Source organism: Mobula hypostoma, chromosome 1 (genome assembly GCF_963921235.1).
Source record: "Mobula hypostoma chromosome 1, sMobHyp1.1, whole genome shotgun sequence".
Lineage (NCBI taxonomy): Eukaryota > Metazoa > Chordata > Chondrichthyes > Myliobatiformes > Myliobatidae > Mobula > Mobula hypostoma.
The window spans coordinates 38,631,413-38,656,807 of record NC_086097.1 but is presented as its reverse complement, the minus strand read 5'-3'; the positions used below and the strand labels follow the sequence as shown (position 1 = coordinate 38,656,807).

Here is a 25,395-nt window from a genome sequence, read left to right as displayed (position 1 = left end):
GCAGATATTGGTAAAACCTCAGACAGTTAGAAATCAAAAGGTTGAGCATGGTGCGAAAAGTGTCTTGAGCTGCATATATTTCAATGCAAAAACTATCGTAGGAAAGGTGGGTGATAGTGCTGAAGAGGGGTAGCTGGTTTATAAATAGAGCCAATGTGTAGTGAGGAGAGGCTGTTGATAGGGAAACATCGCAGTCAACAGGATGAGTTGCAATGTAAAAAGCGGACAAAATCAAAAATGATGAATACAGGACTGAAGGTGTTATATTTGAATGTCCACAGTATACGAAATGAGGTAGATGAACTTGTAGCACAGTTGCAAATTGGCAGGTATGATGTTGCAGGCATCACTGAATCATGGCTGAAAGAAGATTATAGCTGGGAGCTTAATGTCCAAGGATACACATTGTATCAAAAGGACAGGCAAGAAGGCAGAGGGGGCAACATTTCTCTTACTAAAAAAAGAAATCAAATCATTAGAAAGAGGTGACATAAGGTCAGAAGGTGGATAGAGCTAAGGAACTGCAAGGGTAAAAAGATCCTGATGGGAGTTGTATACAGACCCCCAAGCAGTAGTAAGGATGTGGTCTACAAATTACAGCTGGTGATAAAAAATGTATGCCCAAAGGGCAATATTGCAATCATCATGGGGGATTCCAATTTGCAGGTAGGTTGGGAAAATCAGATTGGTGCTGGATTCCAGGAGGGGGAATTTCTGGAGTGATGACGAGATGACTTTTTAGAGCAGCTTGTGGTTGAGCCCACTAGGGGATCAGCTATTCTGGGCTGGGTGTTGCTGCAATGAACTAGAATTGAATTGAGAGCTTAAGGTGAAAGAACCCTTACGGACAGAGATCATAAAATGATTGAATTCACCCTGAATTTTGAGAAGGAGAAGCTAAAGTCAGATACAGGTTTCCCCCGCCATCCGAAAGTAGAGGGTTCCTATGAAACGGTTCGTAAACCAAAATGTCGTAAAGCGAAAAAGCAATTACCATTTATTTATATGGGAAAATTTTGTGAGCGTTCGCAGACCCAAAAATAATCTACCAAATCATGCCAAAAAACACATAAAACCTAAAATAACAGTAACATATAGTAAAAGCAGGAATGATATGATAAATACACAGCCTATATAAAGTAGAAATACTTTTCCACAATCATTACTGCGCTGCTCTCCGTAGCGAAAATCTCACGCAAGTGCTGTCAGCAGAAAATCTCACGCAAGCGCTCTCGGCAGAAACACGCGCAAGCACTCTCCAATAACCCTTAAGCGATGAAGCTGCCAAATCATACCAAATAACAGGTAAAAATACACCGCCGATATAAAGTAGTAATAATGTATGTACAGTTTAGTATCACTTACTGGAATTGGGAAGACAGCGCAGAGCACACATGATGGTGTGTTAGACTGAGTCGTCGCAGGTTGGCTGGTACACTGGCCCCCACCCTCCGGGCTGTGAACCGATACATTGCCGCGAAGAACACAGGGGTCCAGCAGTAGCCGGGAGATACACAGCACATCTTTAAGAAAAAAGCCGAAACAAGCATGCTAATTAATTAGGTGCCGTCCGTAATTGTCGGCCCAGATCAGTGCCGATTTCCGGTTGCGTCGTCTCTGATCTGGGCCAATAATTACATGTCGGTGGCACCTAATTAATTAGCATGTTTATTTCGGCCTTTTTCTTAAAGATGTGCTGTGTGTCTCCCGGCTACTTTTGCATTCTCCGCGAATCGTTATCTGTCCGTGGCCTGGGGGTTGGGGTGGTGGGACACTGGGGTGTCATCTCGTCGCCTGTTTCCATTAGAGCAGGCAGCTCATCTTCTTCTATCTCTGCCCTCCTCGATGTGGAATATCGAGGTTCATCATCTGCTGTGGCTGATGTGGAAGGCTTGTTTGACTGCTGAGCCTTGCGCATTTTTCTATCACACAGTTCTTTAATAAGGACTCAAACCATCCTGCAAATATCCCCTAAATCGACGTACCCTTTCAAAGTTAAAGTCGTACTTTATCATTACTCATTCGGTTTCGATTGTTATCCTTTTTTCTTCCAATTGCATCAGCTCTTCATTTGTCAGTTCTTGGTGATGGGATGCCAAAACCTCTTCAACATCATGTTCGTCAGCTTCCACAAGCTAAACTCACGTTGTCCTTACTTAGTTCACCATGATCAAAACGATTAATTATGTCTAGTTTTACGCTAGGTGTAACACCCTTACGAGCTCTTTCAGGCTTTTCTGATACCATAGAACTCATCTTCCAAACGGCTGCTCACAGGCACGTGTTAAAGCAAAGCAGTTCCGAATCCCAGGGAGAGCGTCTGCTCGGGGCGCACTGCCTTTTATCGTGCGCTGAATTTCTTTTTCGTAACAGTGAAAACACCTTCTGAAAGCGAAAACAGGGTACTAATGTAGGTCTTTCGTAACAGTGAGGTTTCATAAAGCGAACGTTCGAAAAGCGGGGGACATCTGTATAATCAGTATTTCAGTGGAGTAAAGGGAATTACAGAGGCATGAGAGAAGAGTTGGCCAGAAATGACTGGAAAGGAACACTGGCAGGGATGACAGCAGAGGAGCAATGGCTGGAATTTCAGGAAACAATTTGGAAGACACAGGATATATACATTCCAAAAAGGAAGAAGTATTATAAAGGAAAAATGACACAACTGTGGCTAACGAGCAGTCAAAGACAACATAAAAGCCAATGAGAGAGCATATAATAGAGCAAAAATTAGTGGGAAGTTAGAACTGGGAAGTTTTTAAAAACCAACAAAAGGTCAATAAGAATGTAAAGATGGAACATGAAAGTAAGCTAGCCAATAATATTAAAGAGGATACCAAAAGTTTCTTCAGATAGATGAAGTGTAAAAGAGAGACAAGAGTGGATATTGGACCACTGGAAAACAGTGCTAGAGAGGTAGTAATGGGAGACAATGAAATAGTGGATGAACTGAATAAATATTTTGCATCAGTCTTCACTGTGGAAGATACTAGAAGTATGGTGGAAGTTCCAGGTGTCAGGAGTCATGAAGCGTATTAAAAATCCATTACTAGAGAGAAGGTTGTTGGGAAGCCGAAAGGTTTGAAGTCACCTAGACCAGATGGTGTACACCCCAGGGTTCTGAAAGAGGTGGCTGAAGAGATTGTGCAGGCATTAGTAATGGTCTTTCAAGAATCACTAGATTCTGGAATGGTTCTGGATTACTGGAAAATTGCAAGTGTGACTCCACACTTCAAGAAGGGTCAGAGGCAGAAGAAAAGAAATTATAGGCCAGTTAGTCGGACCTCAGTGATTGGGAATATGTTGGAGTCGATTATCGAGGATGAGGTCTTGGTACTTGGAGGCACATTATAAAATAGTCTGCATGGTTTCCTCAAGGGAAAATCTTGCTTGACAAATCTATTGGAATTCTTTGAAGAAACACCAAGCAGGATAGACAAAGGAGAATTGGTTGATGTTGTGTATGTAAGGGGGTTTCGACTTTTATGTTACTGCGGAGGCTAATTAAAATGGCCACTTTGTTATGTTAATCTGGGGAATGCGGCTTTTGTTGTGTTAAACGCTGAGAAAGTTTGCACTAGCAGCTTGTTTTGGTTTAGAGTGTGATAAGAAATATGTTATTAACCAATTGGGATAGTTGTTATGGTTTTGATGTATTTGAAGATACTGTATGCGCGGGGTTTGGGGGCAGAAGGCGGGAGAGCAAGACAGAGGATGGACGAGGTGCTGTGAGTCTGCTAACGGGGTCGGACCCCGAGGAGGGCGTTCGGCGCGGAGATGGACTCGTGTGGAGCGTCTGGTCGACAACCGTTGTTGGTCCCAGGCGACCAGTCGAGGTGGTCCGAGGGGTCGCAGGGTGAAGAAGAAGGTCCTTGAGCTCCAACTGTTTTGTGCATGAAGAGATTGAACTTTGATAAGTGTGGCGCCTTTTACTTTCCTTCTATATTTTATTCTCTCTTAATTATATAGTTCCAGTAATATCTATAAACTGTAAATCATTTAATTGCATCTGGTGTATTGTCTGTTATTTGGGCGGGGTGGGGTACATCACACAGCATCCACACAAATGAATTATCCAGTTTGGCGGGGCCGAGGCTGTTTCCCTAGACGACAGCGAGCCGAGCAACCCTGAGGGCGGCCGGGGGGGGAGCTACATGGTGTGGGCTTTGTCCGGGATTGAGCCTGCTGGTATGCTGTGTGGGTGCCCTGTTTGAATCTGTAATGTGTGTCTCTGTGGGTTATTTGCTGGTGATTGCTGTATGCATGGTGGGTGAGGTCTTTGTTCGAGTTCAGACTAGCATTGATGAGTTGGAGGTGGCACTTGGGGCTGTCCATGCGGTTGGGAGAGAGAGGAAAGAGTGGTCTGATTTGGAGGTAGGGTCTGCGAATAAATGTTCTAGCTCTGGCAGGCTCTGCCTGGTGTTTGGGATTGTGTCCACCCCAAGAGGGGCGGAGGCGTGTGAGACGTGGGCGGAGCGGATCTCGCAGTTGTTAGATGAGTGGCAGAGCTTGGTTGAGGGAGAGCGACAGGGATTGGTTGAAAGTTTGAGTAGGCGGGCTGGTGACGGTGTTAGAGCTGTCAGGTTCACTTACACCGTAGTGACAGCTGTCAGTTATTTGAAAGAGGGGGGAAAGTTTTCAGTGTGTCTTCTCTGGCTAGGAGGGCGGCTAAATTGCTTGCAGTGCCAGGGGGATCATTTCAGGGGATCAGCCCCTCCTTCAGTTGTTCAGCTGATCAGAGAGTTGTCGGGAAACTTAGTGGAGGCCCAATGGGGGGAACGGCTTGTGTTCTCTGGGGAAGCACGTTCCCAGCAATGTACCACTGAACTTCCGAAAGGAAAAGACCCTATTCCTGCAGGCTTAGAGGGGCCACGCCCCAGGGTGTCGCTATGGATAGAGGGAAGCGATGCTAAAGCTATCCTCGACCCCGGGGCACAGATCAAGTTGTTGTACAGTTCGTTTTAAAACCGGTGTCTGAAGCATTTATCCTTGACAACCGCAAGGGCACCGGAGACTTTGAGTACTAGTGGCAGTAGTTATCCAGAAGACGATAATTGGTTAATGACCCTGGAAGTTATGGAGGCATTTTCTGGACATCCAGTGTGTCGAGTTGCTTCCGAGGACGTGTGTAGCAGCCTTGAGCCAGTACCGAATTTAAACGAGACCCAGCGGTGGTACGGTTTGGGGAAAGTAGCTGAGGGTGAGACCCTCTTAGTAGGTGCTCCAAACTATCACGAGGGAGGGGAGTTGACCGCTGAAGACACCTCAGTGAGAGAGAGGTCGCGGCAACTGGACCCTAGCAGCGTGGAAAATGAAGGCAGCGTGTGTGCGGATTATGTGACGTTGTTTAATGTGCTGCATCTGAGGAGTGGATGTTGCCAGATCCCGAGGAGTGCGGCTGTTGAGCCGAAGACAGCCGTTACTAATTTCCTAGAATTCTTCTGATCTGAAAAGATGCCCAAGGGCATATCCGGAGCCCCTGCATCCTTCTCGCGGGGCATGAGGAAGACCATTGGGGAAGTGAAGGTGTGTGGAGTTTTGGCGTATGTGGATGACCACCTAGAGCTTGGATTCGCCTGTGGGGACTATGAAGTGAGGCGAGTGGCTGAGCCCGGGCGACCGAAGCGAAGTGTCAAATGTGGAGGAGTTTTTGGCCGGAGGAGTTTGGTGCAATGTGAGAAAAATGACCCGACATACCAGTTGAACTTCCTGGTGTTGGAACAGACGGTGGTGGACCAGGGGATGGAAACCCAGGTCGTCAACCTGAATGAGACACAGGGAAGAGAGGGGATTTGCACCACACTGTGGTCATGTACTGATGAATTAATCCAGCAAGAAGAAACAATGACCCACCTTCGAAGAGATCAGCAGAAACTCAAGACGTCGATTCAAAACAGATTGGAAGACTTGCAAGTTGGGGAAGATCAAGGAAGTGTTCTGACTAAGGTCAACAGAAAACCGAGAGCCCAGGGAGGGGAGTTTGACTACACTCCCGAAGAGGTGAAGAAGTGGAGGACAGATCTCGGAAAAGGGAGGCGGATGCTTGAAAGGAACCTGAAGATGACTATCGCGAGTTTAAATGAAGTGGGAAAACTGGAAGTTGACCTGGAAGACGTCCTCAGGAAGAAACAACCGGAGGCTGAACATCTTTTAACTGCTGCTTTTCAGGTCAGGGTGGAAGAAGCTGGTGGGGTAACTGCGTCCCAGATTGAGATGGCCAGGAACCCTGAGTCGGAACTGCTGAGGCTGTGGCGAGAGTTGAAGGAGTCCCCGAAGAAGCTGACGTCTCAACTGCAGGAGGGTGAAGGGGTAGCCTCGGCTAAATGTTTCAGTTTGGAGAAACTTAAACAGCAGCTACCGATCGAGGGAATGAGGAAGGATACGGATTCGAAGGATGATGTGCTGCACATGTGGTACATGCTGTCTTTCGCTAACTTCCCCGTGATTGAGGAAGTGACCTTTGGCCCTTCTCCCACTGAGTCAGGTGTAGTGGGGAGGGTTAGCTGTGGGCAGTCTGAGTTGCGGCAGGATCGGGAAGGAGGAGAGGCGGGGCACGGGACAAGGGGCTCCGAGCTGTAGTGGTGGCCTGAGTGAGAGAAGAGTTGGCAAACAGGCCGGAGGTATCCCTAGTAGTGTCTGAGCCTTTTGGGTTTAGGTGAGGGGGTACGGAGGTCTCGAAGGGTTAAGAAGCTCCCAGATAGGTTGGCCTATGTAACACCCGTGGGACGGGCGTAAGGTCCACTGTTTGGAGAGCACTGGCACTGTGTGTATCTGTGTATGTGTGTGTTGTGTGTCTGCAGGACTGGTTGGCGAGTTATTTAGAAGTCATGAGGACATGACTTTATTTGATGGCGGGGAGAGTGTAAGGGGGTTTCGACTTTTATGTTACTGCGGAGGCTAATTAAAATGGCCTCTTTGTTATGTTAATCTGGGGAACGTGGCTTTGTTGTGTTAAATGCTGAGAAAGTTTGCGCTAGCAGCTTGTTTTGGTTTAGAGTGTGATAAGAAATATGTTATTAACCAATTGGGATAGTTGTTATGGTTTTGGGGTATTTGAAGATACTGTATGCGCACGGTTTTGGGGCAGAAGGCGGGAGAGCGAGACAGAGGATGGACGAGGTGCTGTGAGTCCGCTAACGGGGTCGGACCCCGAGGAGAGCGTTCGGCGAGGAGACGGAGACGGAGACGGACTCGTGTGGAGTGTCTGGTCGACCACCGTTGTTGGTCCCAGGCGGCCGGTCGAGGTGGTCCGAGGGGTCGCAGGGTGAAGAAGAAGGTCCTTGAGCTCCAACTGTTTTGTGCACGAAGAGATTGAACTTTGATACGTGTGGCGCCTTTTATTTTCCTTCTATATTTTATTCTCTCTTAATCATATAGTTCCAGTAATATCTATAAACTGTAAATCATTTAATTGCATCTGGTGTATTGTCTGTTATTTGGGCGGGGTGGGGTACATCACACAGCATCCACACAAATGAATTACCCAGTTTGGCGGGACCGAGGCTGTTTCCCTAGACGACAGCGAGCCGAGTGATCCTGACGGCGGCCCGGGGGGCTACATGTACTTGGATTTTCAGAAGGCCTTTAAAAAGTTGCCACACAAGGTTGCTTAACAAGCTATGAGCCTATGGTTTTACAGGAAAGATTCTAGCATGGAGAAAGCAGTGGTCAATTGGCAGGAGGCAAGGAGTGAGAATAAAGGGAGCCTTTTCTGGTTGGCTGCTGGTAATGAGTGGTGTTCCACCGGGCTCTGTGTTGGGACCGAATTTTTACGTTATATATTAATGATTTGGATGATGGAATTGATAGCTTTTCTGCAGAGCTTGCAAATGATATAAAGGTAGGTGGAGGGGCAGGTTGTTTTGAGGAAGTAGGCTACGGAAGGTCTTAGATTAGGAGAATGGGCAAAGAAATCACAGATGAAATACGATATCAGGTAGTGTATGGTCATGCACTTTGGTAGAAGAAATGAAAGGATTGACTATTTTCTAATTGGAGAGAAAATGCAAAAAACTAAGGTGCAAAGGGACTTGGTTGTCCTTGTGCAGGATTCCCTAAAGGTTAATTTGCAGATTGAGTCTGAGGTAAGAAAGGCAAATGCAATGTTAGCATTGATTTCAAGAGGATTAGAATATAAAAGCAAGGATGTAATGTTGTGACTTTATAAAGCTCTGATGAAGCCTCACTTGGAATATTGTGAGCAGTTTTGGGCCCTTTATCTTAGAAAGGATGAGGTGAAACTGGAGAGGGTTCAAAGGATCTTCACAAAAATGATTCCAGGATTGAATGGCTTGTCATATGAAGAGCATTTGATGGATCTGGGCCTGTAGTCACTAGAATTCAGAAGAATGAGGGGTGACTTCATTGAAACCTATCAAATGATGAAAGGCCTTGATAGAGTGGAAGTGGAGAGGATGTTTCCTATGGTGGGAGAGTCTAAGACCAGAGGATACAGCCTCAGAATAGAGGGGTGTCCTTTTAGAATGGAGAGGAGGAAGAATTTCTTTAGCTAGAGAGTAGTGAATCCATGGAATTCTTTGCCACAAGCAGCAGTGGAGGCCAAGTGTGAATGTATATTTAAGGCAGAGGTTGAAAGATTCTTGATTGGTCAGGGCATGAAGGGATACGGGGAGAAGGCAGGAGACTGGGGCTGAGAGGAAGATTGGATCAGCTATGATGGAATGGTGGAGCAGACTTGATGGGCCAAGTAGCCTAATTCTGCTCCTATATCTTATGGTCTTAAAACAGAGATTGATAGGTCCTTGATTAATAAAGGTCTCAGAGGTTATGGGGAGAAGGCAGGAGAATGGGGTTGGGAGGAAAAATAAAACAGCCATGATGGAATGGTGGAGCAGATTCGATGGGCCAAATAGAAAGAAGGGCTCTTTTGTTTTATGATCTTTTGGTCTAATCTCACCTACTAGATCAGCTTGTTGCTTTTTCTGTTAATTAAAAATCTTGTTAGATGTTGCAGGTTCACCAAGTTGGCATCTCATTTTCAGGTATGAGTGTTGCTGGTCTTGGCAAACTCTTCCACATTTATTGAAGAGTGTTGGTCTTGTGGCTTGCTGGTAGTGCTAGTGTATGATATGCTGAAAAATAAGCCTGTAGATTGTGGAGCGGCTGCTATTGATTGCTCACAATGTTGTTTATACCCAGTACAGATACACCTGTGCCATTTTACCTTATTTTGCACTGTTGTTGTGCCAGATAAGTTGATGGAAAATAATTCATGTGGGCACTTGAGATTTTATCTCCAGTAGAATTTGTACTTGGCTTGTGCATAAGCATCTGCAACAGCAGGTTTTTTAAAAATCTTCAATTGTAGACTTGATACACCCTATCCTTGTTATATGCATCTTCAGACAATACAGATTCACAGTTATGCGAGGAACCTATTTCTACCAACGTCTCATTATATGCGTCCAAAGCTCACAGTTATGCGAGGAGCACTGCTTTCCCGCCAACATAAGTCGCGTGCACACACCTCACAGTCTCACTGTTGGGATGAGAAGCACCGCTTTCCCGCCAATACAAGTCAGGTGCGCGTGCCTCACAATCTCACTCCCGCCACTCTCGCATTGGTTTTGGCAAGGTGTGGATGCAATATCTTAAACTTCTGTTGGTCTTACCTACGGTGCAGTGATTTTGTGCTTAAAATATTTAGCTATGCCTCCTAAGCGTCCGATGTCATGTCCTGGGCCATCAGCCGAGTGGCAGAGAACGGCTTTAACACTTGAAAAAAAGTTGGAAATTATAAACAGCGCGGCATCAGCTGAAGGTAACACAGCTGTGGGACGCCTCTACCAGGAACAGAATCTTGCCTTTAAAGTTCTTTTGTTGCTTGACTATGCGCCAGTTCATCCTAAACATTTGGACAGCATTCATCCTAACATAACAGTGCGTTTCCTGCCGCCTAACACAACATCGCTGATTCAACCACTCGACCAAGGTGTGATCCACATTCAAGGCGTATGTTTTTTTTAACGGCGAACTATCTCTCAGATGCTGCAAGCAACAGAGGATTTTGAAAATCCCGGGAGTTTACCAATGGTGAGGGAATGGTGGAAGTTGGAACACTTGGCACAAATGGCGATGGACATGGACCCAAGTCTAGAACAGAGTCAGCATTTCGGTCGTTCCCTGCCGTCAACCCTTCTTCCCTACAAGCAAATTTATGCTGAAAAGCAAAACGCTGCCAAGCAAACAACCCTCACCACTTTCTTCAAATCGGTGTCATCTCCTGCTGCCGGCAGTTCTAAGAGTTCTGTGAGTCTTCCTTCATCCCTTGCTGTGCTTGATATGGTCCTGACGACCACAACCATCCACCTTATCCATGTAAAGCTGCCCGACACCATAACAACCACTCACCTCCCAGAGGGAACACACCTGCCACTATTGGTGAGTACTGTACACCTAGGATGTTAACTTTCTATGATTTATTACTTTGAATATTACCTTAAATTGTTGAAATATAATACAAATGTCTTGTGGTACTGCTTTTATGTCATATTGGTATGAAAATGTGAATAAATTACAAATAAAACATATTTAGGAAGCCCTCTGGAACGCATCCCTGTTTTCTCCATTTAAATAATTATTCATATAATGGGATTTCACATTATGCGTCGACTGCGAGGAACATATCCCCACCATATAACGAGGATAGGGTGTACATCAATTTTAATTTAAAAGGAGAGCTAGCTCTGAGAAAGAAAAGCGATGGCATGTTTTTGAAAAGGTGGTAGTAACTTCACGTTAATGTGCTTTGTCACAAAGCAGAATGACAGGTTAGACAATACTATTCATCAGGAGCTGTTTGGTTGGTTTGTAACAATTAATACAAAATATTTCACTGTTTTGAGAAAGTTAGTGATGTTTGGTTTTAATGATTCATAATTTATGGCTGCAGACTTAGCACTACATTTGTGTTCTGGCAATTTCATCTAGTTAGCATATGAATTCAGAGGAAGTCAATGTTTAGGTATGTGAGGTCTATTTTCCTTGGTTGATGGATTCATTTCTGGTGTTATACATTTACTGGCATTGTTACTGTGACCGCCAGTCCTGTGATAGTGCAAGCAGCAAAATCATATGGTGTCCTGGTTTCCTAGGAAAGAGAGAATCCCAACCAGGGAGTAATTTGGCCGAGTTATTCTTTCAAAATTTATGCTAAATTTAACATTTCTGTCAAACCTACTGTATTTAGAATGCAAGTATAAATATTGCAAAACATCAGATTGATCCAATTTGTTCTCTTTGTTCTTAAGATCAAGACCAGCTACAGAGAAGAAATCGACAAACACCAAACCAAAAAGGATTCATTTGTGCTAGATCAGAATCTTGGTCCAGCTCGGGCAGCAGTGGAAGATTAACCTCTACTGAGCATATTAAGGTGTGTTTAATGGTAATGAATATGAATGAACACTTGAGAATAATTAAGTTTTTTTTAACAGGCTAATTGACATCCTGGTTTTGCTTTATTTTTAACTCTTGGCTCCTTGACTTTGCCAAAATCTGTTGAGATAATAATTAATTGGCTAAAACTAAGAAGAAAACTATTTTTAAGATAGCAAATGTATACGAGAAAGGATTCTGAATAGTTTTGTACAACCAATAGCTTTGGTACAGTGCTATTGAACAACATTCGGCCTCTTTTGCCCAGTTCAGATTATGGGTTTTGGACCTGAAAAATGAAGTTTATTTCTCTTTCCACAGATGCTGCTGACCTTAATATTTCCATGATTTTTGTTTTATTTATTTTATTCTACCCCACCTTTTCAACCTTCTCCAGTTTTGTACTTGATTTGTCATTTTCATCATCTAAATTAGGCTTCATGTGCATTCCACACTTCTCTCCATCACTGGCGTCTACTTTTACTGAGCAGTTTTGGGCCCCTAATCTATGAAAAGATGTGCTGGCATTAGAGAGGGTGCAAAGGAGGTTGACGAGAATGATTCCAGGAATGAAAGGGTTAACCTAGGAGTGTTTAAAGGCTCAGCATCTGTACTCAGTGGAGTTTAGAAGGATGAGATGGGATCTCATTGAAACCTATCGAATATAGAAAGGCCTAGATAGAGTGGATGCGGAGAGGATGTTTCCTTTGGTGGGGGAGTGTAGGACCACAGGACATAGTCTTAGAATAGAGGGTCATGCATTTTGAACAGAGATGAGGAGGAATTTCTTCAGCCAGAGCGTAGTGAACCTGTGGAATCATTGCCACAGACAGGAGTGGAGGCCAAGTCATTGGCTATATTTAAAGCAGAGATTGGTAGGTTTTGATTAGTCAGAGGGTCAAAGGTTACAGGGAGAAAGCATGAGAATGGGGTTGAGAGGGATAATAAATCAACCATGATAGAATGGCAAAGCAGACTTGATGTTCCAAATGGTCTAACTATGCCCCTACATGTTATGGTCTAAGTGTTGAACTTCATGACATTGATGTTAACTACGTCAGTGTTTTGTAATATTTTTTGCTGATAGATTGCCTGATTTATTCCCAAGAATACTTTTCAGCAATTAACCTCCTATTGACCTCTCTTTCTGTGAAATATTCTGTTTCCACCGTGATTATTGATCAGTACATGGAATTGATGAGTCGTTAAACAAGAGTTCCTATCTTCTCATTTATGCACTTTATATACCCTCAGTGGCCACTCTATTACAGCGGTCTCCAACCACCAGGCCGCAAAGCATGGGCCACCGGGCCGCAAAGCATGTGCTACCAGGCCGCAAGGAAACCATATGAGTCAGCTGTATCTTTCCTCATTCCCTGTCACGCACTGTTGAACTTGAACATAGGGTTGCCAACTGTCCCGTATTTGCCGGGACAGCCCATAAATTGGGCTAATTTGGTTTGTCCCATACGGGACCGCCCTTGTCCCATATTTCCCCCGCTAATGTAGAGCGTTCCTATGAAACCTTTCGTGCCAAAGTGGTGTGAAGCGAAGAAGCAATTACCATTCATTTATATAGGAAAAAAGTTTTGAGCGTTCCCAGACCCAAAAAATAACCTAACAAATCATACCAAATAACACGTAAAACTGAAAATAAGTAACACTAACATATAGTAAAAGCAGGAATGATATGATAAATACACAGCCTATATACAGTAGAAATAATGTATGAACAGTATAGTTGGGAAGATGAAGGCAAAACCGGCTTGTGGGGGAAAATATCAGCACGTACGTGCGTGCCCACATCACATGCGCGCGTGCCCACATCACATGCGCAGACACACATGCACACACAGGTGCCCGCACAAGGCTTCATGGTCATGCTTGTCTTTCCTGGGGTAAGGTGTCCCGGGATTTGACTGCTACTTTTGTCCCTTATTTGGGAGTGAGAAAGTTGGCAACCCTAACTGTAAAAGACATGTTGAGGTGAGTATAACCCTACTTGAACACCTCCCCCCCCCCATCCCACCGGTTGGCCGGTCCGCAAGAATATTGTCAATATTAAACCGGTCCGCGGTGTAAAAAAGGTTGGTACCCTGCTCTGTTAGGTACACCTGTATATCTGCTCATCAATGCAAATCAGCCAATCATGTGGCAGCAACTCAAAGCATGCATAAATGCAGATTTTATCAAAGGTTCAGTTGTTCAGACCAAACATTAGAATGGTGATGAAATGTGTCCTTGGTGACTTTGACAGTGGAGTGATTGTTGGTGCCAGACGTGGTGGTTTGAGTATCTCAGGCTATGTCCACACTAGACTGGATAAATCCGTAACCGAAGATTTTTCTCTTCATTTTGACCCTCCGTCCACACTGAAACGGCATTTTCCTCCCCCGAAAACAGAGATTTTCTAAAATGCCCTCCAGAGTGTGTAAATTTGAAAACGCCGATTGTGCAGAGCAGTGTGGACAGGGTAAACGGATATTTTTAAAAACGCTGTCATGACTTGCTAGTGGCGGCAATGCGGCATTTCATTGTTTTCTTGAACGTAACCCCCCCATACAACTTAACAATTTCAGAACAGACGGCAACAAGACTGAAGCCAGAAGAGTTAGAAATGTACTCACCAAATACTTTGACCCATAGCTTACTGAATAAATAAGTATACTCACTTTGCCCTGTTTTCTGTCCTTGCTTGTATGAAGGTGTTTACCTATTTATGAAAGTACTTCTCTGACAATAGATGTGTAACAGCCTAATGTAACATTGTATGGAAATACAAGATAACACTGATGCAGACATGTTTTATACATTTAACAAGGTGCTTTATTAATGCAACAGAGTTAGTCAGTTTTTCAATGTTCGTCGTCAGCCGGGTCATACTGTCCGTGAACTCCCTGTCGGTTGCCTCCATACACTCCATACATCTGTTGTTTTTTAGTTTTAAGTCCTCCTGCGCGAGAGCCAACAGCAATCCCTTTTAAGTTTTTCTAGTCTGTAACTGGACAAACGCTCACCAAGTATACTGTTTCCTTTTTGCTTGTTTTCTGTGTGTCCTGCGCATGCCCAGTAGGAGGAGATTCACCCAAATATCCGTTCTAATGTGGACAGAGTTATTTTGAAAAATGCCTGGTGTGGACACCTATTGTTTTTATGCGAAACCGGTGTTTTCAAAATTATCCGGTCTAGTGTGGACGTAGCCTCAGAAACTACTGATCTCCTGGGATTTTCATGCACAATAGTCTCTAGAACAACAGAGAATAGTGCAAAAAACAATGAACATCCAGTGAGTGGAACTTCTGTGGGGTAAAAGGCCTTGTTTATGAGACAGGTCAGAGGAGTGTGGCCAGACTGGTTCAAGCTCACAGGAGGGCAACAGTAACTCAAATAACCACGTATTACATCTGTGGTGTGCAGAAGAATGTTTCTGAATGTACAACACATTGAACCTTGAACTGGATAACCTACAGCAGCAGAAGACTACAAGCATACACTCAGTTACCACTTTAGTGAGTACAAAAGGTACCAAATAAAGTGGCCACTGGGTGTATGATTTGGACTCCAGGTTTTCCACAACTAGTTTTATGGGTCAGCAAATATGGATCTGTTGATTTGCAGGTCAATTATAGCAGTGTTTAATTTAGTTTGCTTTACTGAAAAAAAACTAATGAACAACTATGTGTTGTAGGTTGATTCTTTTTAAATCTAAACTCCATTGCAAGCTATGGTGTTGCTTGCAAAGCCAGCATTTATCAAGAAGATGGTGGTGAGTTTCCATCTTGACAGTCCTTAAGATATTATATTTAAGTCAGGAGTTTCAGGACTTAGAACAAGAAACTATGAAGAAATTGTGATATACTTCCAATGTATGATGTATGATTTTGAAAGAAACTTGTAATTGGTGCTGTGCCTTCAACTTCTGCTTTTCATGTTGTGAGTCTGGGAGTTTCTGTTGGATGGGTCTGGGTGAGTAGCTGTGCTTTCACAGGTAGAGATGCAATGACTGACCTTAAGGGCGTACTGAACAAGTGGCTGTTTTGGGTTGGCACAAGTTGAGTTTCTTAACTGTTGTTGGAACTCCAGTCATTCAAGCAAGTGGAGTAAATTTCATTACACTCTTGGCTAAGTGCTATCGATGGTGCAATATTTTTGTGGTGTCTAGACCTGATTAACTTGGTGTAGGATCCCCAGCCTATGACTTGCTTTTTGGCTGCATTATTTATTTGTTAGTCCAGATAGATTTCTAGTCAATAATTACCCCCATAGAATTTGAAGATGGATGACTTGACAATGAAAATTTCATTGGGAAAGTAATCAGTTTGCCTTGTTGCAGATGACTATTTACCGACACCTCATACCTAAAAAAGGTAGATACCTTATACATCCTGAAGGCATTTGGAGTAGAGTAATCCTAGCAAAATCCAAATTAAGCACTGGTGAGAAAGTATAACTTAACACTGATGTCTCCAATACTTCTCTTTTTCGCAAATGTTAGTTTTGTGGCATATTTAATTCCCTCGTGTGGGCACGTTTCCAAGTGGTTAAGGCATTGGACTAGCGACCTGAAGGTCGTGAGTTCGAGCCCCAGCCAAGGCAACATGTGTTGTGTCCTTGAGCAAGGCACTTAATCACACATTGCTCTGTGATGACACTGGTGCCAAGCTGTATGGGTCCTAATGCCCTTCCCTTGGACAACATTGGTGTCGTGGAGAGGGGAGACTTGTAGCATGGGCAACTGCTGGTCTTCCATACAACTTTGCCCAGGCCTGCACCCGGGAGAGTGAAGACTTTCCAGGCACAGATCCATGGTCTCGCAAGACGAACGGATGCCTTTACCTAATTCCCAACCTTGCTCACTTTTTAATCACATTTCTATGATGAGTATTAGATATATTTCTACTTGTGTCATTAATTCATCTCCCTTGCTGGATAAAGAGCCTTCAGTTTTCTTTTACCATTTTTCCAGAACCTGTTACCTCACATATTAGCTAACTGAAGGTATGGTGACACGAGACTACAGTTGCCATATTCTGGAGCGACTAAACAAAGTGCTGGAGGAATTCAGCAGATCAGGCGGCATCTGTGGAAGCAGAGGGATAGTCAATGTTCAAAATGTTACTTTCCAATAAACTCAGGTTATCATCACCCATTTTGCTAGTCTCCAATATGACTTTCTCATTTATCTTTAGTTTTCTAAATTTCTTCTCTTCAAAACCCTCTCCATGCAATATTAAGTTCCAAGCCTTTTCTACAGCCTTGTTTATTCAACTCACTATAAAGCATTGGTTGCAGCCTATATCCATACTTCCACAGTTCTTTCCAACTTAGATGGAGGCCACTTTGACTCATCTATACTGGCTCACAGAGCAATTCTGTTCTCTGCCATTTCTCCCCATTCTCCCCAATTTTCCATTAGCTTTCCCAAAATTCCACCACTCACCCACACAATCAGGACAACGTTTAGTGACCAATGAACTTCCCCACCTGTATGTGTTCGTCCATCGTCAACATCGAAGAGGACCTTGACACCATTATGATGGTGTTGAGACTAGCGCATGATTTGGATTTAAGTGAGGGAGAGTTGCGCAGCGTCAGCCTCACTCTCTCTTCCCAATTCCCATCTGGATCCAGTGGCAAGACAGAGTCAAGACAGCTGGAGATGGGACTAGGCGCAGTGGATGACCAGGACATCTTCTGTGTCTTGTCCTGCTCTACATGTTCCACGACGCTTGCAGAGACCACCTTCTTGACCGTTGGACCTTCCGTTGGTCTCGTCCACTCAATCCGCTGGAGTCTGTCATATGCTGGGATAGACAACTCCCTATCTCACTGCGGGGTTGAGACCCATCGGTTACCCTCACCTGGTTTAGTCGGCTTGTCAAAGCTGTTGCCCGGGGTGTGGCCGCTGTCACATGCAAACAGCTACAGGGAGCCACAGGTGAGAGCTGAGTGCCAGGTGGGGACCAAAGGTGGACTAACTGCCTTGAAAAGGACGTGACATGTTCCCCCACCAGAGGTGCTACCCCTCCCTGATACCCCATACACCCCACCTGTAAATCAATGAGATGTAAGAAGAAAATGGAGGTATTGGGAGAAGCATATGCAGTTCCTGAGAAAGCTCTAATAGCTGCACCCCTTTATCATTAGAAAGTGAAATGTGCCCCAATAGAACAAATTCAACTTCCCCTTTACCAATATTGCTACTATTGCTTCATAATTGAAATCTAGTTATTCAGCATCATCCTCTGAGCTACAAATGTGTTTCCTGATCTTCGTGACTGTATATCAATCTGCACATGGCTGTGAATGTAATCCAAATAACTTTTTAAAAAATATGGGCCTTAAATTCTCATACTCCTCCAGTAGAATTTCTTTCTTTGTCCTTCATAAGTTATTGGTTCCCACATGGACTATAATAATTAGCTCTTTCCCCTCCCTCTCTTAAATTCCTCTCCAAATCCAAGAGGACATCTTTAACCTAGGTACAGGGCTTTTGGGACTCACACTAATGACTGCAAAGAATAGTTTTTATTCTCCTTAAAAGAACAGTCCCCTATTAGCACTGTATTCATTTTCACTCCTAATTAGAGGGAGCCCCTGTATTACACTGCTGTTGTTAGTTTGCTTATTCACCCTGCAACCTCTGTTCTCATCCAGAGAGGTTGCAAGAAAATCATTCCTGTTGGACAAGAGCAAGACCTGCAGCTCTCCATCAGTGCGTTCTGGATCCCCATACCTGCCTTACTTGTAATCAAACCCTCTTGACTCTCTTGACCAATTCTACAGTGCTTCATCCCCCTTGGAACCAAATGTTCAGGTAACTATCCCTTTCAAATGTATTGCAATGACCAAATCTCAAAACTTTACCTCATCAGTGGAAGTTAGTGCAAAGGTGTAAAATGTTTTCTGATGTTGCCCATATTTCATATTGCATTTTAGATAGAATGTTCAGTTTGCAGAAGCAGCAATTTTTCTGAACCTGAAATTTACTATTTTTTAGCATGCCTCTGTCTGATGTGAAAAGTGGTTTAACATGAATCCACCCTCATACTCCTGCAAATGCACTGTGAGAATTTTTTGTGTGTCTTATGATTTTGCATAGAGCTTTGGGAACTTTTGTTTTCCAACCCTATTTCAGTTTAAAATCCTTCCACCCTTAGTGATAATCATTTCTAGTCAAAGCACTAAAATTAAGAAGGATTACATTTTCTTCAGCTTTGACATTATAAATAGTTCTTATGCAAATACAAAATGTTATTTAATAAAAACAGGAACATGCCCTAAAACCCGATCCTATCTATGCTGAACATGCCCATAACTTGATGTTATGTATAGCCTTTTTAAAATAAATGATTGTAGAATTGGGTGTCGGGGTGGATAAGACGCTCCTTCCATCCACTAGCCTGCAGGTCACTTTTGGGCAACGTGTAGCATTAGCAACTCTATCCCCCCCCCCCCCTTCCCACTACTGATCAGAGTCATGTGAAGCCATAGGAGAAGTGGTGGATGGTCATATGAACAGTTGGTGCATTACAAGTCCTGGTGCCAGGCAAACAATCTCTGAAGAGTATGGATAATGGCTGTGATCACCTGTCTTCTAAAGACATTGCCCAGAAGAAGAAACTGGCAAACCACTTCTGCAGCAAAATTTGCTGAGAACAGTCACGGTCATGGAAAGACCATGATTGCCCACGTCATACAACATGGTACATAACAAAGGAATGCTCATAGAACTTGCTTTGCATCATCCCCCCTTGTATATGTCCTCCCTAGTTAACCCTATAATGCAAGACTTTAATGAATAGACACAAGAGATGCTGCATTTGCCAGCTTGCGCTCCTTTCTCTCCATTAACCTTCTTATTCTGGATTCTGCCCCTTCCTTTCCAGTCTTGATGTAAAATTAACTGTTTATTCCCCTTCATAGATTCTGCCTGACTTGCTTACTTTCTCCAGCATTTTGTGTGTGTTGCTTCTTGATGAGTAGCATTGTTTACAGTGTCCATTGGCTAAGAATAGTAGCCTGGTTGACTTTCATAGCTCATATTGGAACCCCAATTCTCAATTAGTAGTTGAAATTCCTGTCGGTGAAGACATCTTCTAAATTTGCCCTACAATATTATTCCTTTAATGAATTTGTTGGCATTTGTGATGTTATATTGTTTAAAATATTTTAAAAGCTCCACTGCATGTAATACATTTTCCCCTTATTGTTTCCCTATTCGAGAGTGCATAAGGCAATTTCTGAGGAAGGGCCATGTAATAGAATGTTTGTTATACTTCTCTATTTGGTAAGTACTTTGTAAATAACATTTTCATATTCACATTATGTTTTCCATTTTTGTTCACAGAATCCATCCATGCATGATGTCACCAGATGCTTAACAATTGGTTGCATGACTCCGAACCGAACCATTGCCTCTGCTCAGGATTTTTCAACATTACCGTCCACTCCCAGAATTGATAAGGAAACTCAGAAAATATTTACAAAATGCTACTCAGACTTGAGCCCCAGGACCTCAGCATCTTCTCGGCTGCATTGTAAAACTTTCCGTAGCTCCTCAGCTGGCTTTGCAAATAGCCAGCTTTACTGTAGATCATTTCAGGATGCACACCAAAAAACATACAGTGGTGATGTCTTGGAAAAACATGCTCACTGCTTTACAAACGGACAACGGTTCAGTCCACGCATTTTAAAGAAAGAAGCACAGTCTTTTCTGGCCCATTATAGGTATTATACTCCTGTGAAAAAGAAAAATCTGTCCAAAAAGAATCTACTGACACAAGAAACACAGACTGATTTCAACAGGTACTGTGAACTCCTGCCAACAGACAGTATTTATTTCAAGAATTTTTGTTGTACAGATAATTAGTGGTGTAAATGGTATTGATTTTCCTCTGCATATTTTAGTATAGTTAATCCACAGAAACAAATATCTTTTCATTTGAGAATTACTTTCAAGCTAAGCTACATTTTCAAGAAAAAATGTGCGTCAGCAATCATTCTTCCCTTTTCCTATAAAATATGAAGTTTCACTGTCACTAGTTGTATAAAGTTCTAATATTTAAAAAAAAACCTTCTGAAATCCAGTGGCACCAATATTTTGTCTCATTTGATGGTCTGAACAAGATGGTATGTATGTAATCATATATGTAATCAATCTGGACATGAATGTCAGGAGCATGATTAGCAACTGTGCAGACAAAAAATGGTGGTGTTAATTATATGGACGGTATATTGATGAGTTAATAAAATAGGCAGAGAAATATGATCGAATTTAATCCCAAGAATTTCAAGTAATGCATTTTGGAAGGATGGTAAGGCTAGTACATACACAGTGAATATTAGGAAACAAGAAAATACTGAGGAGGAGAGGGACTTCAGTATACAATGTCTAAGATTCCCTGAAGGCAGCACCACAGATAGTGTGAAAAAGGTACACAGGCTACTTACATTCATTTAATATAATGCAAGTGTAAGGTTTTGCACTTTAGGAGGACAGACCAGTGTAGACTTGCACAATGAATGGTAGGGCACTGAGGTGTACAGTAAAATAAAGGGATCTGGGAATACAGATTCTTAATTCCTTAAAAGTGACTCCACAGGTAGATAGGGTTCTAAAGAGATCTTTTAGCACATTGGCCTTCATAAATGAAGCATAGCGTACTGGAGTTGGAAAACTCCAGTAGGAAGAGTGGGAAAAGATGGATCTCTAATAGGGTAAAATTAGGGTGACCAGGGGTATAAGGTATAGGTAACAAGGTTCTTATCTACGTATATTAGCATAGTTAGGAAGTGACCTTAGGAGCAGTTAGAAAGTGAGAACATAAACAAAAAATTGGAGGAGTCGCCAAATGCAGAGCAGTTCAAACAAGCTGATCAATATCACAGATGGGTGACTGATACAAACAGAGAGATTAAGTTACTTGAAGTTTTAGAATTCAGTTTTAAGTCCAGAAGGCCCAGGCAAAGGATGAGGTTATGTTCTTCAAGCCTGTATTGCAGGAGGCTACAGACTGTTAGATCCAAGTGGGAGTCGGATGGAGAATTAAATTAGCAATGATGCCAATATCACAAAGTTAAAGATTTAAGATACATTTGTTCAGTTTTAGGTATGTTGTTTTGATTGTTAAATTGACATTAAAACTAGTTCATAAAGCTATTTTTGTAATTTATAGCGCTCAAGATTCATCACTGGAGAACAAGAAAGGTTGTTCGCATTTGACTTCATCACAGGTTAGATGATAAAAAGTTTACTATTCCAGGCAAATTTAATTGCTGTAGTGAGAAATAAAATTTCACAGAACTCAAGTGAAATGTAATATGACTAATTACTTCACACATTTGTATAAATAAATCATCAAGGTACTGATAAAAATTGCTTTTGATCTTCGTATTTTAAATGACATTGCATTTTTGGAAATGGACTTTTATGAATTAAATTTAATATTTATAAATTTTATAAGTTTTCATAAATATCTTTTCTAATAAATATCTGTTTCCATGAGTGTGAAAGACAATGTACTGATCACCACCTTCAGTAAAGTGTTAAGTGAATGATCTTTATCAGCCAACATCTGCATTTCGTCCATGACCTTGAGTGCCATTCCTCATCCTGTTTGAATCATCCCATTTGATGTCAAAAAATAATTATGTACAGCATATTGACACAGCAAATACTCTGTATTAAGTTAGTGTTCTAGTGCTGTGCTTCAGAACTGAACACTCCATTAATCAGGCTGTATTACCATATGATTATTGAAATTGCATGCATTTGTCCTATCCACAAAGACATTGCAAATGCTAATCAACAATTACCCTCTATGACTTAACTTCATGTCAGTTCTTTGGGCTTTGAGGTGAATAGTAAGTCCGATGAGGGATTTTGGAGTCAGATGCAAGTGACTGGATGTACATAATGGGGTATGTGAAATGTGCATTCTTTTTGCAGTTTATTGATGGCCTCTGCGTGCCCTGTTGTAGAGATTCAAGGTGCTCAGTGTCTTTTCAGAAGTTCCTTTCCCATTTTGAACAGACACAGGTTAAGCATCTTCTGGAGTTGGTGAGGGTATTCCACTTTATAAGGAGGCTTTGAGGAGTATCATTTAAGTATTTTCTGTGTCTTCTAGAAAGTCTCTTATTATAATGTAGAGGTCTTTTTTGGGATCAGATATTCTGATAGTGTAGCTTACTCACCAGAATTGATTGTGTATGATCAGAAGGTATTGATAGGGGATGTTGGCCTGGGAGAAAACTCTGACATTAGTTGACCAGTGTTGCCAATTACTTTGAAGGATTTTGCAGAGACAGCATTATAGTTCTTCAGTCTGTTGAGGAATCAACAGTAAGTTGTTCATCTGTCCAAAGCACAAAAGGGATGGACATCACTGCTTTGTTGTTTTGGTGTTCCACTGACTAAGGAAGTAAATGAAGACTGTACTGGGGCACTGGAGACAGTGATGAATTTTACCATTGATGTTGGCCTTTGCTGAGAACTGGCTCTAAAGAAATGGAAAGTTTTTGAGGATCTCCGTCTGATCTTGATTATCAGGGGTGACCTTTGTTGATTCATACAGAAGGACACCAAAAAATAAAGGTTTATGGATCATGGTTTGAATTATTGTAAATTAGACATAGAATGATCATGCAGGTAGAATTCTCCAGATTATTGAAGGATTCAGCTTTCTGTAAAATCAATAAAAACCTTGTACACTACTTAGAGCTGCTCTCTACGTATCTGTTGCTGCATTGTAATGATCTGCATTCACCCCATCTTCCCATTGCCTTAAAAGTAAAGGAGTTCCTCTTGTCCTTACCCATGAGCCTTCGTATCCAATACATCATTCTCCTCAACTTCCGCCATCTCCAAAGGAATCCTATCAGCAAACCTTCCTCCTTCTCTCTGCTTTCCACAGGGATCGCTCCCTCCATGATTCCCTTGTTCATTCATCCTGCTCCCTCCTGGCACTTTTCCCTGTAAGTAACCAAAGTGCTACACCTGCCTATTCACTTCCTCCCTCACCTCCATTAAGGGCTCCAAACAGACATTCCAGGCGAGGCAACACATCACTTGCAAATCTGCTTGAATCTTTGTAATGTCTAGTGTTCCCGTTGCGGCTTTCTCTACATTGGTGAGACCCATGATAAATTGGGAGACCGCTTTGGAGAGCACGTCTGCTCTATCCCCCAAAAGTGGAACTTCCTAGTGGCCAAACATTTTAAAGCTGATTCCGATTCCCATTCCCATTCCACCTGTCAGTCCATGGCTGTTTAATGTGCCATGATGAGGCCACCCTCAGAGTGGAGAAGCAACACCTTGTATTTCATCTGGGTAGCCTCCAACCTGATGGCATGAATATTGTTTTCTCCCTCCACTAAAAAAAATTCCCTCCCTCTTCTTCTATTCTCCACTATGGCCTCTTACCTCTTCTCACCTGCCCCTGGGTCCCCTCCTCTTTCCCTTTCTCCTATAGTTCACTGTCCTCTCCTATCAGATTCATTCCTCTCAACCCTTTCCTACAAACCTGGCTTCAGCAATCACTTTCTAGCTGTCCTCCTTCCCTATCGCCCCATCTTTCTATTCTGGCACCTTTCCCCTTCCTTTACATTCCTGAAGAACAATTTCACCCCGAAATGTTGATTATTTATTCATTTCTGTTGACGTTGCCTGACCTGCAGAGTTCCTTCACATTTTGTGTGCAGTGCTTATGAAGATCATGTCTATTCTATCTCCAGAAGGATGAACGTTTGACTTTGGAAAGGCTCTTCAGCCCCGGGAGGAGGCGGTTGAGGAGGTTCCTTATGGTCTTTCCTGTAGTACGTAGCTGGGAGACCCTGCACCAGTTAAAGTGATAAATTTTTCTCCTAATCTTGAAAATAATAATGATAGAGAGTCTCTGAGATCCTTTGGCTTTTTCTCCCATCTGCAGATGAGAGAGATCCTGCATTTCATGAGTTTCCCAATTACTAAGATGAATGCTGTATTAAGGAGCATTATAATCAAAATGGAAAGTTGAGACAAAATCTTTTTATTATAAATCATAACTTACACAAAGGAAAATTAGTGTTGGAAGCTGAGCATCTCAGTATGAGGTCTTGGGTCTTCCTCTCAGATCAATGAAGTTTACTTTTGATTCTTATTTCTTAAGATCAGAAATAAGGCTTTTTGCTAATGCTTGCTCAAAGTTTATCTCCATTCACAATTTTTTAAAAAAGTTATCAAAATGTCATGCTGAGGCTTTATAAGGCATTGGTAGGACCATAATTGAAGCATTGTGAGCAGATTTGAGCCCAATGTCTAAGGATGTGCTGGCATTGGAGAGGGTCTGGAGAAGGTTTGGCAGATGAAAACGTGGCTGAGGAACTGGTGTAGGGGGCAGGGTTTCAGATTTCAGGATCATTGGGACGACTTCTGGGGCAGGTGGGACCTGTACAAGAGAGATGGGTTACACCTGAACTACAAGAGGACCAATATCCTTGCAGGGAGGTTTGTTGGTGCTGTTGGGGAGGGTTTAAACTACAAACGTAGATTTGCAGGGGGATGGGAACCAGAGTGCCAGAGCAGATAGTGGAGCGGGGGTGAAAATAAATGATGTTAAAAGTTCACGCAAAGTCACAAATAGAAGGGTTGTGTGTGGTGGTAATAATCTTCTGAGGTGTGTCTATTTCAATGCAAGGAGTATTGTGAGCTGAGGGCGTGGATTGACACATGGAATCACGGCATTATAGCCATTAGTGAAACTTGGCTACAGGAGGGGCAGGACTGGCAGCTTAATGTTCCAGGGTTCCGATGTTTCAGACGTGATAGAGTCAGAGGAATGAAGGGTGGCAGGGGGGTGGGGGTGGCATTGCTAGTCAGGGAAAATGTTACAGCAGTGCTCATGCAGGACAGATTAGAGGGCTCGTCTACCGAGGCCATATGGGTGGAGCTGATAAACAGGAAAGGTATGACCACGTTAATGGGGTTGTATTATAGACCACCCAATAGTCAGCGAGAAT

The 25,395-nt window shown here is 42.8% G+C and overlaps 1 protein-coding gene across 1 annotated transcript in view; it reads left to right on the top strand.

Moving 5' to 3' along the window:
- Nucleotides 1–25,395, top strand: part of LOC134353806 (spermatogenesis-associated protein 7-like) — a 105,645-nt gene that overhangs the window by 28,642 nt on the left and 51,608 nt on the right. Inside the window, exons 4-6 of the mRNA XM_063062263.1 lie at nt 11,271–11,395; nt 19,748–20,205; nt 21,576–21,633. Coding sequence (XP_062918333.1) covers nt 11,271–11,395; nt 19,748–20,205; nt 21,576–21,633 — 641 coding nt within the window. The remainder of the gene's footprint in view (nt 1–11,270; nt 11,396–19,747; nt 20,206–21,575; nt 21,634–25,395) is intronic.